The sequence below is a fragment of the Mytilus trossulus genome, unplaced genomic scaffold, assembly GCF_036588685.1.
Source record: "Mytilus trossulus isolate FHL-02 unplaced genomic scaffold, PNRI_Mtr1.1.1.hap1 h1tg000396l__unscaffolded, whole genome shotgun sequence".
NCBI classification, from domain to species: Eukaryota; Metazoa; Mollusca; class Bivalvia; order Mytilida; family Mytilidae; genus Mytilus; species Mytilus trossulus.
In genome coordinates, this window is record NW_026963346.1 from 637,209 (window position 1) to 651,063 (window position 13,855).

The 13,855-nt window shown below is 35.9% G+C and overlaps 4 protein-coding genes across 4 annotated transcripts; all 4 read left to right on the forward strand.

Annotated features, from left to right (window-relative positions):
* Positions 1-329: 329 nt before the first annotated feature.
* Positions 330-937, forward strand: LOC134702088 (histone H1-delta-like). Its single transcript, XM_063563175.1, has one exon. It carries the CDS (start codon positions 330-332, stop codon positions 903-905), a length of 576 nt encoding a protein of 191 aa, XP_063419245.1. The 3' UTR covers positions 906-937.
* A 2,918-nt stretch (positions 938-3,855) lies between these two features.
* Positions 3,856-4,463, forward strand: LOC134702089 (histone H1-delta-like). Its single transcript, XM_063563176.1, has one exon. It carries the CDS (start codon positions 3,856-3,858, stop codon positions 4,429-4,431), a length of 576 nt encoding a protein of 191 aa, XP_063419246.1. The 3' UTR covers positions 4,432-4,463.
* A 2,918-nt stretch (positions 4,464-7,381) lies between these two features.
* Positions 7,382-7,989, forward strand: LOC134702087 (histone H1-delta-like). The gene has a single exon (XM_063563174.1). It carries the CDS (start codon positions 7,382-7,384, stop codon positions 7,955-7,957), a length of 576 nt encoding a protein of 191 aa, XP_063419244.1. The 3' UTR covers positions 7,958-7,989.
* Positions 7,990-10,907: 2,918 nt separating this feature from the next.
* Positions 10,908-11,515, forward strand: LOC134702090 (histone H1-delta-like). Its single transcript, XM_063563177.1, has one exon. The coding sequence runs from the start codon at positions 10,908-10,910 to the stop codon at positions 11,481-11,483; it is 576 nt and encodes a 191-aa protein (XP_063419247.1). The 3' UTR covers positions 11,484-11,515.
* The last annotated feature ends 2,340 nt before the right edge of the window (positions 11,516-13,855 follow it).

The following is a 13,855-nucleotide window of genomic DNA, read 5'->3' on the forward strand; positions in this document are numbered from 1 at the left end:
TAAATTAGGCGTTTCCGTTTCCGGGTTCGGCATCCTGTAAAATAGTCCCAGAAATAATCCTTCCTAATAAATGACTGTTGAGCAATTTGGTATGCTATATGTGAATGTTTTTGATAGAATTATACTATAAATTATCATAAAAGTCTTCGAAGAAGCACATAATCATTTTACCGAGATCGCGTAATGGATTTTACAAGTTATTTTTAAGGGTGTCTTCGTCGAGGTCCGCGTTCGTCTGTTATAAATAAACGAGGCCTGGAATGGCGTTATTTTCAAATCGTTATTCGTAGTATAAACTTCGTAAAGGATAATATTTTGAATCATTCAAAATGGCAGACGCAACAGCAGCACCAGCAGTAGCACCAGCTAAATCACCAAAGAAAAAGGCAGCAGCCAAGCCAAAGAAGCCTTCCGCACATCCTAAATACAGCGAGATGATTGGAAAAGCCATCGCCGCTTTGAAAGAACGTGGAGGTTCCTCAAGGCAAGCAATTCTGAAGTACATCATGGCCAACTTCAACGTCGGAAAAGATGCCAAGTCAGTAAATGCTCATTTAAAACTTGCACTCAGAGCCGGAGTTAAGAACAACAGTTTGAAGCAGTCCAAGGGAACTGGAGCATCCGGCTCTTTCAGAATTGGAGAGGCTAAAGTGGTTAAAAAGAAGCCAGCAAAGGCAAAAAAAGCAGCCAAACCTAAGGCCGCCAAGCCTAAGAAGGCAAAGACCACACCCAAGAAAAAGAAGCCAGCAGCAAAGAAACCAGCTGGAGAGAAAAAGGCGGCCAAACCAAAAGCAAAAAAACCAGCAGCAAAGAAAGCAGCCAAGCCAAAGAAGCCAGCAGCCAAGTCACCAGCCAAAAAGAAGGCAGCCAAACCAAAAGCCAAGAAGACACCAAAGAAGAAGTAAACTGTTCCAGACTTCAGTCTGCAGAGGCTATTCAGCCACCAAAAGCCCTTTTAAGGGCTACCCAATTTATTCAAAAAGAATCTACAATTGTTGTACATTAGTTATCAAACTAAATCTAGCTGAGCCCTACTTTCTCTGAACTTTGCACTGGTCTCTGAAATATTTTTTTGGTCAAATTATTTCCATTGTTTGTTTTATTTCACTCCTTATGACTATACTATTTCTAACACCTAAATATGCAGCTGTTGTTTTGGATATTTTTTGTGTAGTTAGGCACCATTAAAGTTATATCAGTGTATTTTCACGCACTTGTTAGAACTGAATAAAACTTTTTCTAATCAGTTTTCGTTAGAATGACAATCTACGAAAATAGGAAGTCATGCTAGGGTTTTATTGTGCTCTTTTTTTAGGGGGAAGGGGGTCAAAATCACACAGCTAACCTTCAACCGAAAAATCATTTTTGTCATTATATGAGTTTTTCCATTTCTCTCTTCTTCTTCGTGTTCAACTTGACTGACATTTTTAGTTGGACTTTTTCTACACGTATGCAAAGTCAAAGGTTGGCTCACTATTTCATATCAACTAGTCAATGGGGAGGTAACTCTGAAATTAAACTCAGTACTTTTTTTCAGTACTATATAAATAAACTGTTAAAATGTACACAATACAAAAGATGTATAACGTATCGTCAAAATCAGATTAGTAGCAAATGAATGCAGTGACGTTTGTCTGTTATATATTTATTTTTTTATTTATTATTTGTCAAAATTACTACAATAATATTGTGTATTAAAATTTAGAAGGAAACTCTAAAGTACGGAGGTTTTTGTTCAACATTTAACAGTTCTGCAATTATTTTGTCATTTTATTACCTGCGATTTATTATGCAAATTTCACTATTCTCTACCTTTCGAATTTCACCTTTGTTTTACTCGTGTATAAAATAAATGCACCTACTTGTTTCTATGTTTCTTTCAAATGGTTGTCCTGTGATTTTTCTCTTCTTTTTTCTCTCTGTTATTTAGTGTGTGACGACTTGACTGTATCTTTGCTATGTCTTTTTAATCTGTCGACAGCACGCGAGGTGAATCAACCCGAAACAATACAGTGACGTCACATGTGACTACTGTGATGAACAAAAACAAGGATGGATGGACGGACAGTGGTACAAAAGTAAGAAAAAGTTATTTCTCTGATAACAGGTATCGCGTGAATTGTAGGTTCACGGTATAGGTTTTTTTCTCTCATTTTTGAAGATCATCTATACAGTTGTCTATAATTGCTTACATCCACTTCATTTGAACTATGGTGGATAGTTGTCTCATTGGCAATCATACCACATCTCCTTCCTTATTTTCATATTGAAATGACAGCACCTTAACGACACACACAAACATAGCCTACTAGTATATACGTACATGGGAGACTGAGAAAATCTGTGCTTATTGGAAAATGATAAAAAAAAAAAAAATCTTTAAGGTATGCTATGACTAAGCTTAAAATATAAGGTAGATAGGGAGTAGGAAGCACACATATTCTTTTTTTTATTTGGCCTTAATGAAGAAGAAAACCACACACACAGCATATTACATCTTGTACTAACATCCATTAAACGCTATGCTAATATGTCTTCAAAAGAGAACCCTATTATATATCCCCCCTTTTTTCTCCGGATTTTGTTTTTTTGGAAAAAGGGGGAGGGGCTGGCGGTTTAGTTCAATACAGTGGGAAAATGTTTTGCCCAAAGTCCAATGGTTCACACTGATGTGTTTTTGTCCTTCCGTCTCTTTTTAATCGTCCGTGTCACGGGATGCTGCTTCACCCGTTACCGGTTCTGGGTTCACTTGCATAGCTTATATAGGTATAATGCATATGTATAGCTAGAGTCTTCACTGTGACACACATTCCCCTTTTTGAGGGGAAATAAATGAACTTTTGTAATTGTCCATTAAGATACAAATGATATGTACCACTTTCGAATTATAAAACTACAAAAATCTTCGTGTTTTGTTTTTGTTTTTGTTTGTATCGAAACTTTCAGGCGGCCAGGCCACTTTGAGCTCTGATCATCGGTTATTGATAATAAAATTAATTAAATATATTTTGTTGAAAAATATGGTATATTCTATAAGACATATTCGAGTTTTTGACTTGAAAGTGCGCAAATTGTACATGAAAATGGAAATAAAAGCGAATGTGCATCATACAGAACAGTTGTTCAGTGCCTGAGATCCACTGAAAACAAAGTCGCTCTCTGAAAAGTTCCCAACGCTAAATTAAATAAAAAGATGTTTCAAATTCGTATTCTAGATATTGGGTTTGTTCATTCGAATCTTGAATGTTTGCGAAATTTCGCTCGGGTTGAATAAAAATGTTATTTGAAGTTTTAGTAAAAATCTGCAATTAAACAATGGCGCGTGAACTTTTTGTGTGTTTCCCTCTAGCTGGAAACAAACTTATTACGAGGAGGAACATGCTTCCAGTGAATAAAAACGGAAAGAAACCTAGAGAGAAATGATTTTTCTTCCGCTGTACAATTTTACGACGATAGAATATTTGTGTAATGAGAAAAACTCGTAAATTTTCTGTCAACATACCTGCGAAGACAATTCAGTCGGTTCTACTTTAACTATTAATATCTTTTTACTGTGTACATCGAAAAATACACAGTTTATCTAACATGCAAGATTAATGACTGTTGAGCAATTTGGTATGCTATATGTGAATGTTTTTGATAGAATTATACTATAAATTATCATAAAAGTCTTCGAAGAAGCACATAATCATTTTACCGAGATCGCGTAATGGATTTTACAAGTTATTTTTAAGGGTGTCTTCGTCGAGGTCCGCGTTCGTCTGTTATAAATAAACGAGGCCTGGAATGGCGTTATTTTCAAATCGTTATTCGTAGTATAAACTTCGTAAAGGATAATATTTTGAATCATTCAAAATGGCAGACGCAACAGCAGCACCAGCAGTAGCACCAGCTAAATCACCAAAGAAAAAGGCAGCAGCCAAGCCAAAGAAGCCTTCCGCACATCCTAAATACAGCGAGATGATTGGAAAAGCCATCGCCGCTTTGAAAGAACGTGGAGGTTCCTCAAGGCAAGCAATTCTGAAGTACATCATGGCCAACTTCAACGTCGGAAAAGATGCCAAGTCAGTAAATGCTCATTTAAAACTTGCACTCAGAGCCGGAGTTAAGAACAACAGTTTGAAGCAGTCCAAGGGAACTGGAGCATCCGGCTCTTTCAGAATTGGAGAGGCTAAAGTGGTTAAAAAGAAGCCAGCAAAGGCAAAAAAAGCAGCCAAACCTAAGGCCGCCAAGCCTAAGAAGGCAAAGACCACACCCAAGAAAAAGAAGCCAGCAGCAAAGAAACCAGCTGGAGAGAAAAAGGCGGCCAAACCAAAAGCAAAAAAACCAGCAGCAAAGAAAGCAGCCAAGCCAAAGAAGCCAGCAGCCAAGTCACCAGCCAAAAAGAAGGCAGCCAAACCAAAAGCCAAGAAGACACCAAAGAAGAAGTAAACTGTTCCAGACTTCAGTCTGCAGAGGCTATTCAGCCACCAAAAGCCCTTTTAAGGGCTACCCAATTTATTCAAAAAGAATCTACAATTGTTGTACATTAGTTATCAAACTAAATCTAGCTGAGCCCTACTTTCTCTGAACTTTGCACTGGTCTCTGAAATATTTTTTTGGTCAAATTATTTCCATTGTTTGTTTTATTTCACTCCTTATGACTATACTATTTCTAACACCTAAATATGCAGCTGTTGTTTTGGATATTTTTTGTGTAGTTAGGCACCATTAAAGTTATATCAGTGTATTTTCACGCACTTGTTAGAACTGAATAAAACTTTTTCTAATCAGTTTTCGTTAGAATGACAATCTACGAAAATAGGAAGTCATGCTAGGGTTTTATTGTGCTCTTTTTTTAGGGGGAAGGGGGTCAAAATCACACAGCTAACCTTCAACCGAAAAATCATTTTTGTCATTATATGAGTTTTTCCATTTCTCTCTTCTTCTTCGTGTTCAACTTGACTGACATTTTTAGTTGGACTTTTTCTACACGTATGCAAAGTCAAAGGTTGGCTCACTATTTCATATCAACTAGTCAATGGGGAGGTAACTCTGAAATTAAACTCAGTACTTTTTTTCAGTACTATATAAATAAACTGTTAAAATGTACACAATACAAAAGATGTATAACGTATCGTCAAAATCAGATTAGTAGCAAATGAATGCAGTGACGTTTGTCTGTTATATATTTATTTTTTTATTTATTATTTGTCAAAATTACTACAATAATATTGTGTATTAAAATTTAGAAGGAAACTCTAAAGTACGGAGGTTTTTGTTCAACATTTAACAGTTCTGCAATTATTTTGTCATTTTATTACCTGCGATTTATTATGCAAATTTCACTATTCTCTACCTTTCGAATTTCACCTTTGTTTTACTCGTGTATAAAATAAATGCACCTACTTGTTTCTATGTTTCTTTCAAATGGTTGTCCTGTGATTTTTCTCTTCTTTTTTCTCTCTGTTATTTAGTGTGTGACGACTTGACTGTATCTTTGCTATGTCTTTTTAATCTGTCGACAGCACGCGAGGTGAATCAACCCGAAACAATACAGTGACGTCACATGTGACTACTGTGATGAACAAAAACAAGGATGGATGGACGGACAGTGGTACAAAAGTAAGAAAAAGTTATTTCTCTGATAACAGGTATCGCGTGAATTGTAGGTTCACGGTATAGGTTTTTTTCTCTCATTTTTGAAGATCATCTATACAGTTGTCTATAATTGCTTACATCCACTTCATTTGAACTATGGTGGATAGTTGTCTCATTGGCAATCATACCACATCTCCTTCCTTATTTTCATATTGAAATGACAGCACCTTAACGACACACACAAACATAGCCTACTAGTATATACGTACATGGGAGACTGAGAAAATCTGTGCTTATTGGAAAATGATAAAAAAAAAAAAAATCTTTAAGGTATGCTATGACTAAGCTTAAAATATAAGGTAGATAGGGAGTAGGAAGCACACATATTCTTTTTTTTATTTGGCCTTAATGAAGAAGAAAACCACACACACAGCATATTACATCTTGTACTAACATCCATTAAACGCTATGCTAATATGTCTTCAAAAGAGAACCCTATTATATATCCCCCCTTTTTTCTCCGGATTTTGTTTTTTTGGAAAAAGGGGGAGGGGCTGGCGGTTTAGTTCAATACAGTGGGAAAATGTTTTGCCCAAAGTCCAATGGTTCACACTGATGTGTTTTTGTCCTTCCGTCTCTTTTTAATCGTCCGTGTCACGGGATGCTGCTTCACCCGTTACCGGTTCTGGGTTCACTTGCATAGCTTATATAGGTATAATGCATATGTATAGCTAGAGTCTTCACTGTGACACACATTCCCCTTTTTGAGGGGAAATAAATGAACTTTTGTAATTGTCCATTAAGATACAAATGATATGTACCACTTTCGAATTATAAAACTACAAAAATCTTCGTGTTTTGTTTTTGTTTTTGTTTGTATCGAAACTTTCAGGCGGCCAGGCCACTTTGAGCTCTGATCATCGGTTATTGATAATAAAATTAATTAAATATATTTTGTTGAAAAATATGGTATATTCTATAAGACATATTCGAGTTTTTGACTTGAAAGTGCGCAAATTGTACATGAAAATGGAAATAAAAGCGAATGTGCATCATACAGAACAGTTGTTCAGTGCCTGAGATCCACTGAAAACAAAGTCGCTCTCTGAAAAGTTCCCAACGCTAAATTAAATAAAAAGATGTTTCAAATTCGTATTCTAGATATTGGGTTTGTTCATTCGAATCTTGAATGTTTGCGAAATTTCGCTCGGGTTGAATAAAAATGTTATTTGAAGTTTTAGTAAAAATCTGCAATTAAACAATGGCGCGTGAACTTTTTGTGTGTTTCCCTCTAGCTGGAAACAAACTTATTACGAGGAGGAACATGCTTCCAGTGAATAAAAACGGAAAGAAACCTAGAGAGAAATGATTTTTCTTCCGCTGTACAATTTTACGACGATAGAATATTTGTGTAATGAGAAAAACTCGTAAATTTTCTGTCAACATACCTGCGAAGACAATTCAGTCGGTTCTACTTTAACTATTAATATCTTTTTACTGTGTACATCGAAAAATACACAGTTTATCTAACATGCAAGATTAATGACTGTTGAGCAATTTGGTATGCTATATGTGAATGTTTTTGATAGAATTATACTATAAATTATCATAAAAGTCTTCGAAGAAGCACATAATCATTTTACCGAGATCGCGTAATGGATTTTACAAGTTATTTTTAAGGGTGTCTTCGTCGAGGTCCGCGTTCGTCTGTTATAAATAAACGAGGCCTGGAATGGCGTTATTTTCAAATCGTTATTCGTAGTATAAACTTCGTAAAGGATAATATTTTGAATCATTCAAAATGGCAGACGCAACAGCAGCACCAGCAGTAGCACCAGCTAAATCACCAAAGAAAAAGGCAGCAGCCAAGCCAAAGAAGCCTTCCGCACATCCTAAATACAGCGAGATGATTGGAAAAGCCATCGCCGCTTTGAAAGAACGTGGAGGTTCCTCAAGGCAAGCAATTCTGAAGTACATCATGGCCAACTTCAACGTCGGAAAAGATGCCAAGTCAGTAAATGCTCATTTAAAACTTGCACTCAGAGCCGGAGTTAAGAACAACAGTTTGAAGCAGTCCAAGGGAACTGGAGCATCCGGCTCTTTCAGAATTGGAGAGGCTAAAGTGGTTAAAAAGAAGCCAGCAAAGGCAAAAAAAGCAGCCAAACCTAAGGCCGCCAAGCCTAAGAAGGCAAAGACCACACCCAAGAAAAAGAAGCCAGCAGCAAAGAAACCAGCTGGAGAGAAAAAGGCGGCCAAACCAAAAGCAAAAAAACCAGCAGCAAAGAAAGCAGCCAAGCCAAAGAAGCCAGCAGCCAAGTCACCAGCCAAAAAGAAGGCAGCCAAACCAAAAGCCAAGAAGACACCAAAGAAGAAGTAAACTGTTCCAGACTTCAGTCTGCAGAGGCTATTCAGCCACCAAAAGCCCTTTTAAGGGCTACCCAATTTATTCAAAAAGAATCTACAATTGTTGTACATTAGTTATCAAACTAAATCTAGCTGAGCCCTACTTTCTCTGAACTTTGCACTGGTCTCTGAAATATTTTTTTGGTCAAATTATTTCCATTGTTTGTTTTATTTCACTCCTTATGACTATACTATTTCTAACACCTAAATATGCAGCTGTTGTTTTGGATATTTTTTGTGTAGTTAGGCACCATTAAAGTTATATCAGTGTATTTTCACGCACTTGTTAGAACTGAATAAAACTTTTTCTAATCAGTTTTCGTTAGAATGACAATCTACGAAAATAGGAAGTCATGCTAGGGTTTTATTGTGCTCTTTTTTTAGGGGGAAGGGGGTCAAAATCACACAGCTAACCTTCAACCGAAAAATCATTTTTGTCATTATATGAGTTTTTCCATTTCTCTCTTCTTCTTCGTGTTCAACTTGACTGACATTTTTAGTTGGACTTTTTCTACACGTATGCAAAGTCAAAGGTTGGCTCACTATTTCATATCAACTAGTCAATGGGGAGGTAACTCTGAAATTAAACTCAGTACTTTTTTTCAGTACTATATAAATAAACTGTTAAAATGTACACAATACAAAAGATGTATAACGTATCGTCAAAATCAGATTAGTAGCAAATGAATGCAGTGACGTTTGTCTGTTATATATTTATTTTTTTATTTATTATTTGTCAAAATTACTACAATAATATTGTGTATTAAAATTTAGAAGGAAACTCTAAAGTACGGAGGTTTTTGTTCAACATTTAACAGTTCTGCAATTATTTTGTCATTTTATTACCTGCGATTTATTATGCAAATTTCACTATTCTCTACCTTTCGAATTTCACCTTTGTTTTACTCGTGTATAAAATAAATGCACCTACTTGTTTCTATGTTTCTTTCAAATGGTTGTCCTGTGATTTTTCTCTTCTTTTTTCTCTCTGTTATTTAGTGTGTGACGACTTGACTGTATCTTTGCTATGTCTTTTTAATCTGTCGACAGCACGCGAGGTGAATCAACCCGAAACAATACAGTGACGTCACATGTGACTACTGTGATGAACAAAAACAAGGATGGATGGACGGACAGTGGTACAAAAGTAAGAAAAAGTTATTTCTCTGATAACAGGTATCGCGTGAATTGTAGGTTCACGGTATAGGTTTTTTTCTCTCATTTTTGAAGATCATCTATACAGTTGTCTATAATTGCTTACATCCACTTCATTTGAACTATGGTGGATAGTTGTCTCATTGGCAATCATACCACATCTCCTTCCTTATTTTCATATTGAAATGACAGCACCTTAACGACACACACAAACATAGCCTACTAGTATATACGTACATGGGAGACTGAGAAAATCTGTGCTTATTGGAAAATGATAAAAAAAAAAAAAATCTTTAAGGTATGCTATGACTAAGCTTAAAATATAAGGTAGATAGGGAGTAGGAAGCACACATATTCTTTTTTTTATTTGGCCTTAATGAAGAAGAAAACCACACACACAGCATATTACATCTTGTACTAACATCCATTAAACGCTATGCTAATATGTCTTCAAAAGAGAACCCTATTATATATCCCCCCTTTTTTCTCCGGATTTTGTTTTTTTGGAAAAAGGGGGAGGGGCTGGCGGTTTAGTTCAATACAGTGGGAAAATGTTTTGCCCAAAGTCCAATGGTTCACACTGATGTGTTTTTGTCCTTCCGTCTCTTTTTAATCGTCCGTGTCACGGGATGCTGCTTCACCCGTTACCGGTTCTGGGTTCACTTGCATAGCTTATATAGGTATAATGCATATGTATAGCTAGAGTCTTCACTGTGACACACATTCCCCTTTTTGAGGGGAAATAAATGAACTTTTGTAATTGTCCATTAAGATACAAATGATATGTACCACTTTCGAATTATAAAACTACAAAAATCTTCGTGTTTTGTTTTTGTTTTTGTTTGTATCGAAACTTTCAGGCGGCCAGGCCACTTTGAGCTCTGATCATCGGTTATTGATAATAAAATTAATTAAATATATTTTGTTGAAAAATATGGTATATTCTATAAGACATATTCGAGTTTTTGACTTGAAAGTGCGCAAATTGTACATGAAAATGGAAATAAAAGCGAATGTGCATCATACAGAACAGTTGTTCAGTGCCTGAGATCCACTGAAAACAAAGTCGCTCTCTGAAAAGTTCCCAACGCTAAATTAAATAAAAAGATGTTTCAAATTCGTATTCTAGATATTGGGTTTGTTCATTCGAATCTTGAATGTTTGCGAAATTTCGCTCGGGTTGAATAAAAATGTTATTTGAAGTTTTAGTAAAAATCTGCAATTAAACAATGGCGCGTGAACTTTTTGTGTGTTTCCCTCTAGCTGGAAACAAACTTATTACGAGGAGGAACATGCTTCCAGTGAATAAAAACGGAAAGAAACCTAGAGAGAAATGATTTTTCTTCCGCTGTACAATTTTACGACGATAGAATATTTGTGTAATGAGAAAAACTCGTAAATTTTCTGTCAACATACCTGCGAAGACAATTCAGTCGGTTCTACTTTAACTATTAATATCTTTTTACTGTGTACATCGAAAAATACACAGTTTATCTAACATGCAAGATTAATGACTGTTGAGCAATTTGGTATGCTATATGTGAATGTTTTTGATAGAATTATACTATAAATTATCATAAAAGTCTTCGAAGAAGCACATAATCATTTTACCGAGATCGCGTAATGGATTTTACAAGTTATTTTTAAGGGTGTCTTCGTCGAGGTCCGCGTTCGTCTGTTATAAATAAACGAGGCCTGGAATGGCGTTATTTTCAAATCGTTATTCGTAGTATAAACTTCGTAAAGGATAATATTTTGAATCATTCAAAATGGCAGACGCAACAGCAGCACCAGCAGTAGCACCAGCTAAATCACCAAAGAAAAAGGCAGCAGCCAAGCCAAAGAAGCCTTCCGCACATCCTAAATACAGCGAGATGATTGGAAAAGCCATCGCCGCTTTGAAAGAACGTGGAGGTTCCTCAAGGCAAGCAATTCTGAAGTACATCATGGCCAACTTCAACGTCGGAAAAGATGCCAAGTCAGTAAATGCTCATTTAAAACTTGCACTCAGAGCCGGAGTTAAGAACAACAGTTTGAAGCAGTCCAAGGGAACTGGAGCATCCGGCTCTTTCAGAATTGGAGAGGCTAAAGTGGTTAAAAAGAAGCCAGCAAAGGCAAAAAAAGCAGCCAAACCTAAGGCCGCCAAGCCTAAGAAGGCAAAGACCACACCCAAGAAAAAGAAGCCAGCAGCAAAGAAACCAGCTGGAGAGAAAAAGGCGGCCAAACCAAAAGCAAAAAAACCAGCAGCAAAGAAAGCAGCCAAGCCAAAGAAGCCAGCAGCCAAGTCACCAGCCAAAAAGAAGGCAGCCAAACCAAAAGCCAAGAAGACACCAAAGAAGAAGTAAACTGTTCCAGACTTCAGTCTGCAGAGGCTATTCAGCCACCAAAAGCCCTTTTAAGGGCTACCCAATTTATTCAAAAAGAATCTACAATTGTTGTACATTAGTTATCAAACTAAATCTAGCTGAGCCCTACTTTCTCTGAACTTTGCACTGGTCTCTGAAATATTTTTTTGGTCAAATTATTTCCATTGTTTGTTTTATTTCACTCCTTATGACTATACTATTTCTAACACCTAAATATGCAGCTGTTGTTTTGGATATTTTTTGTGTAGTTAGGCACCATTAAAGTTATATCAGTGTATTTTCACGCACTTGTTAGAACTGAATAAAACTTTTTCTAATCAGTTTTCGTTAGAATGACAATCTACGAAAATAGGAAGTCATGCTAGGGTTTTATTGTGCTCTTTTTTTAGGGGGAAGGGGGTCAAAATCACACAGCTAACCTTCAACCGAAAAATCATTTTTGTCATTATATGAGTTTTTCCATTTCTCTCTTCTTCTTCGTGTTCAACTTGACTGACATTTTTAGTTGGACTTTTTCTACACGTATGCAAAGTCAAAGGTTGGCTCACTATTTCATATCAACTAGTCAATGGGGAGGTAACTCTGAATTAAACTCAGTACTTTTTTTCAGTACTATATAAATAAACTGTTAAAATGTACACAATACAAAAGATGTATAACGTATCGTCAAAATCAGATTAGTAGCAAATGAATGCAGTGACGTTTGTCTGTTATATATTTATTTTTTTATTTATTATTTGTCAAAATTACTACAATAATATTGTGTATTAAAATTTAGAAGGAAACTCTAAAGTACGGAGGTTTTTGTTCAACATTTAACAGTTCTGCAATTATTTTGTCATTTTATTACCTGCGATTTATTATGCAAATTTCACTATTCTCTACCTTTCGAATTTCACCTTTGTTTTACTCGTGTATAAAATAAATGCACCTACTTGTTTCTATGTTTCTTTCAAATGGTTGTCCTGTGATTTTTCTCTTCTTTTTTCTCTCTGTTATTTAGTGTGTGACGACTTGACTGTATCTTTGCTATGTCTTTTTAATCTGTCGACAGCACGCGAGGTGAATCAACCCGAAACAATACAGTGACGTCACATGTGACTACTGTGATGAACAAAAACAAGGATGGATGGACGGACAGTGGTACAAAAGTAAGAAAAGTTATTTCTCTGATAACAGGTATCGCGTGAATTGTAGGTTCACGGTATAGGTTTTTTTCTCTCATTTTTGAAGATCATCTATACAGTTGTCTATAATTGCTTACATCCACTTCATTTGAACTATGGTGGATAGTTGTCTCATTGGCAATCATACCACATCTCCTTCCTTATTTTCATATTGAAATGACAGCACCTTAACGACACACACAAACATAGCCTACTAGTATATACGTACATGGGAGACTGAGAAAATCTGTGCTTATTGGAAAATGATAAAAAAAAAAAAAATCTTTAAGGTATGCTATGACTAAGCTTAAAATATAAGGTAGATAGGGAGTAGGAAGCACACATATTCTTTTTTTTATTTGGCCTTAATGAAGAAGAAAACCACACACACAGCATATTACATCTTGTACTAACATCCATTAAACGCTATGCTAATATGTCTTCAAAAGAGAACCCTATTATATATCCCCCCTTTTTTCTCCGGATTTTGTTTTTTTGGAAAAAGGGGGAGGGGCTGGCGGTTTAGTTCAATACAGTGGGAAAATGTTTTGCCCAAAGTCCAATGGTTCACACTGATGTGTTTTTGTCCTTCCGTCTCTTTTTAATCGTCCGTGTCACGGGATGCTGCTTCACCCGTTACCGGTTCTGGGTTCACTTGCATAGCTTATATAGGTATAATGCATATGTATAGCTAGAGTCTTCACTGTGACACACATTCCCCTTTTTGAGGGGAAATAAATGAACTTTTGTAATTGTCCATTAAGATACAAATGATATGTACCACTTTCGAATTATAAAACTACAAAAATCTTCGTGTTTTGTTTTTGTTTTTGTTTGTATCGAAACTTTCAGGCGGCCAGGCCACTTTGAGCTCTGATCATCGGTTATTGATAATAAAATTAATTAAATATATTTTGTTGAAAAATATGGTATATTCTATAAGACATATTCGAGTTTTTGACTTGAAAGTGCGCAAATTGTACATGAAAATGGAAATAAAAGCGAATGTGCATCATACAGAACAGTTGTTCAGTGCCTGAGATCCACTGAAAACAAAGTCGCTCTCTGAAAAGTTCCCAACGCTAAATTAAATAAAAAGATGTTTCAAATTCGTATTCTAGATATTGGGTTTGTTCATTCGAATCTTGAATGTTTGCGAAATTTCGCTCGGGTTGAATTAAAAAT

Bases quoted from the DNA above. Each gene is read 5' to 3' on its own strand.
- LOC134702087 (XM_063563174.1), top strand. From the start codon at position 7,382: ATGGCAGACGCAACAGCAGCACCAGCAGTAGCACCAGCTAAATCACCA.
- LOC134702088 (XM_063563175.1), top strand. From the start codon at position 330: ATGGCAGACGCAACAGCAGCACCAGCAGTAGCACCAGCTAAATCACCA.
- LOC134702090 (XM_063563177.1), top strand. From the start codon at position 10,908: ATGGCAGACGCAACAGCAGCACCAGCAGTAGCACCAGCTAAATCACCA.
- LOC134702089 (XM_063563176.1), top strand. From the start codon at position 3,856: ATGGCAGACGCAACAGCAGCACCAGCAGTAGCACCAGCTAAATCACCA.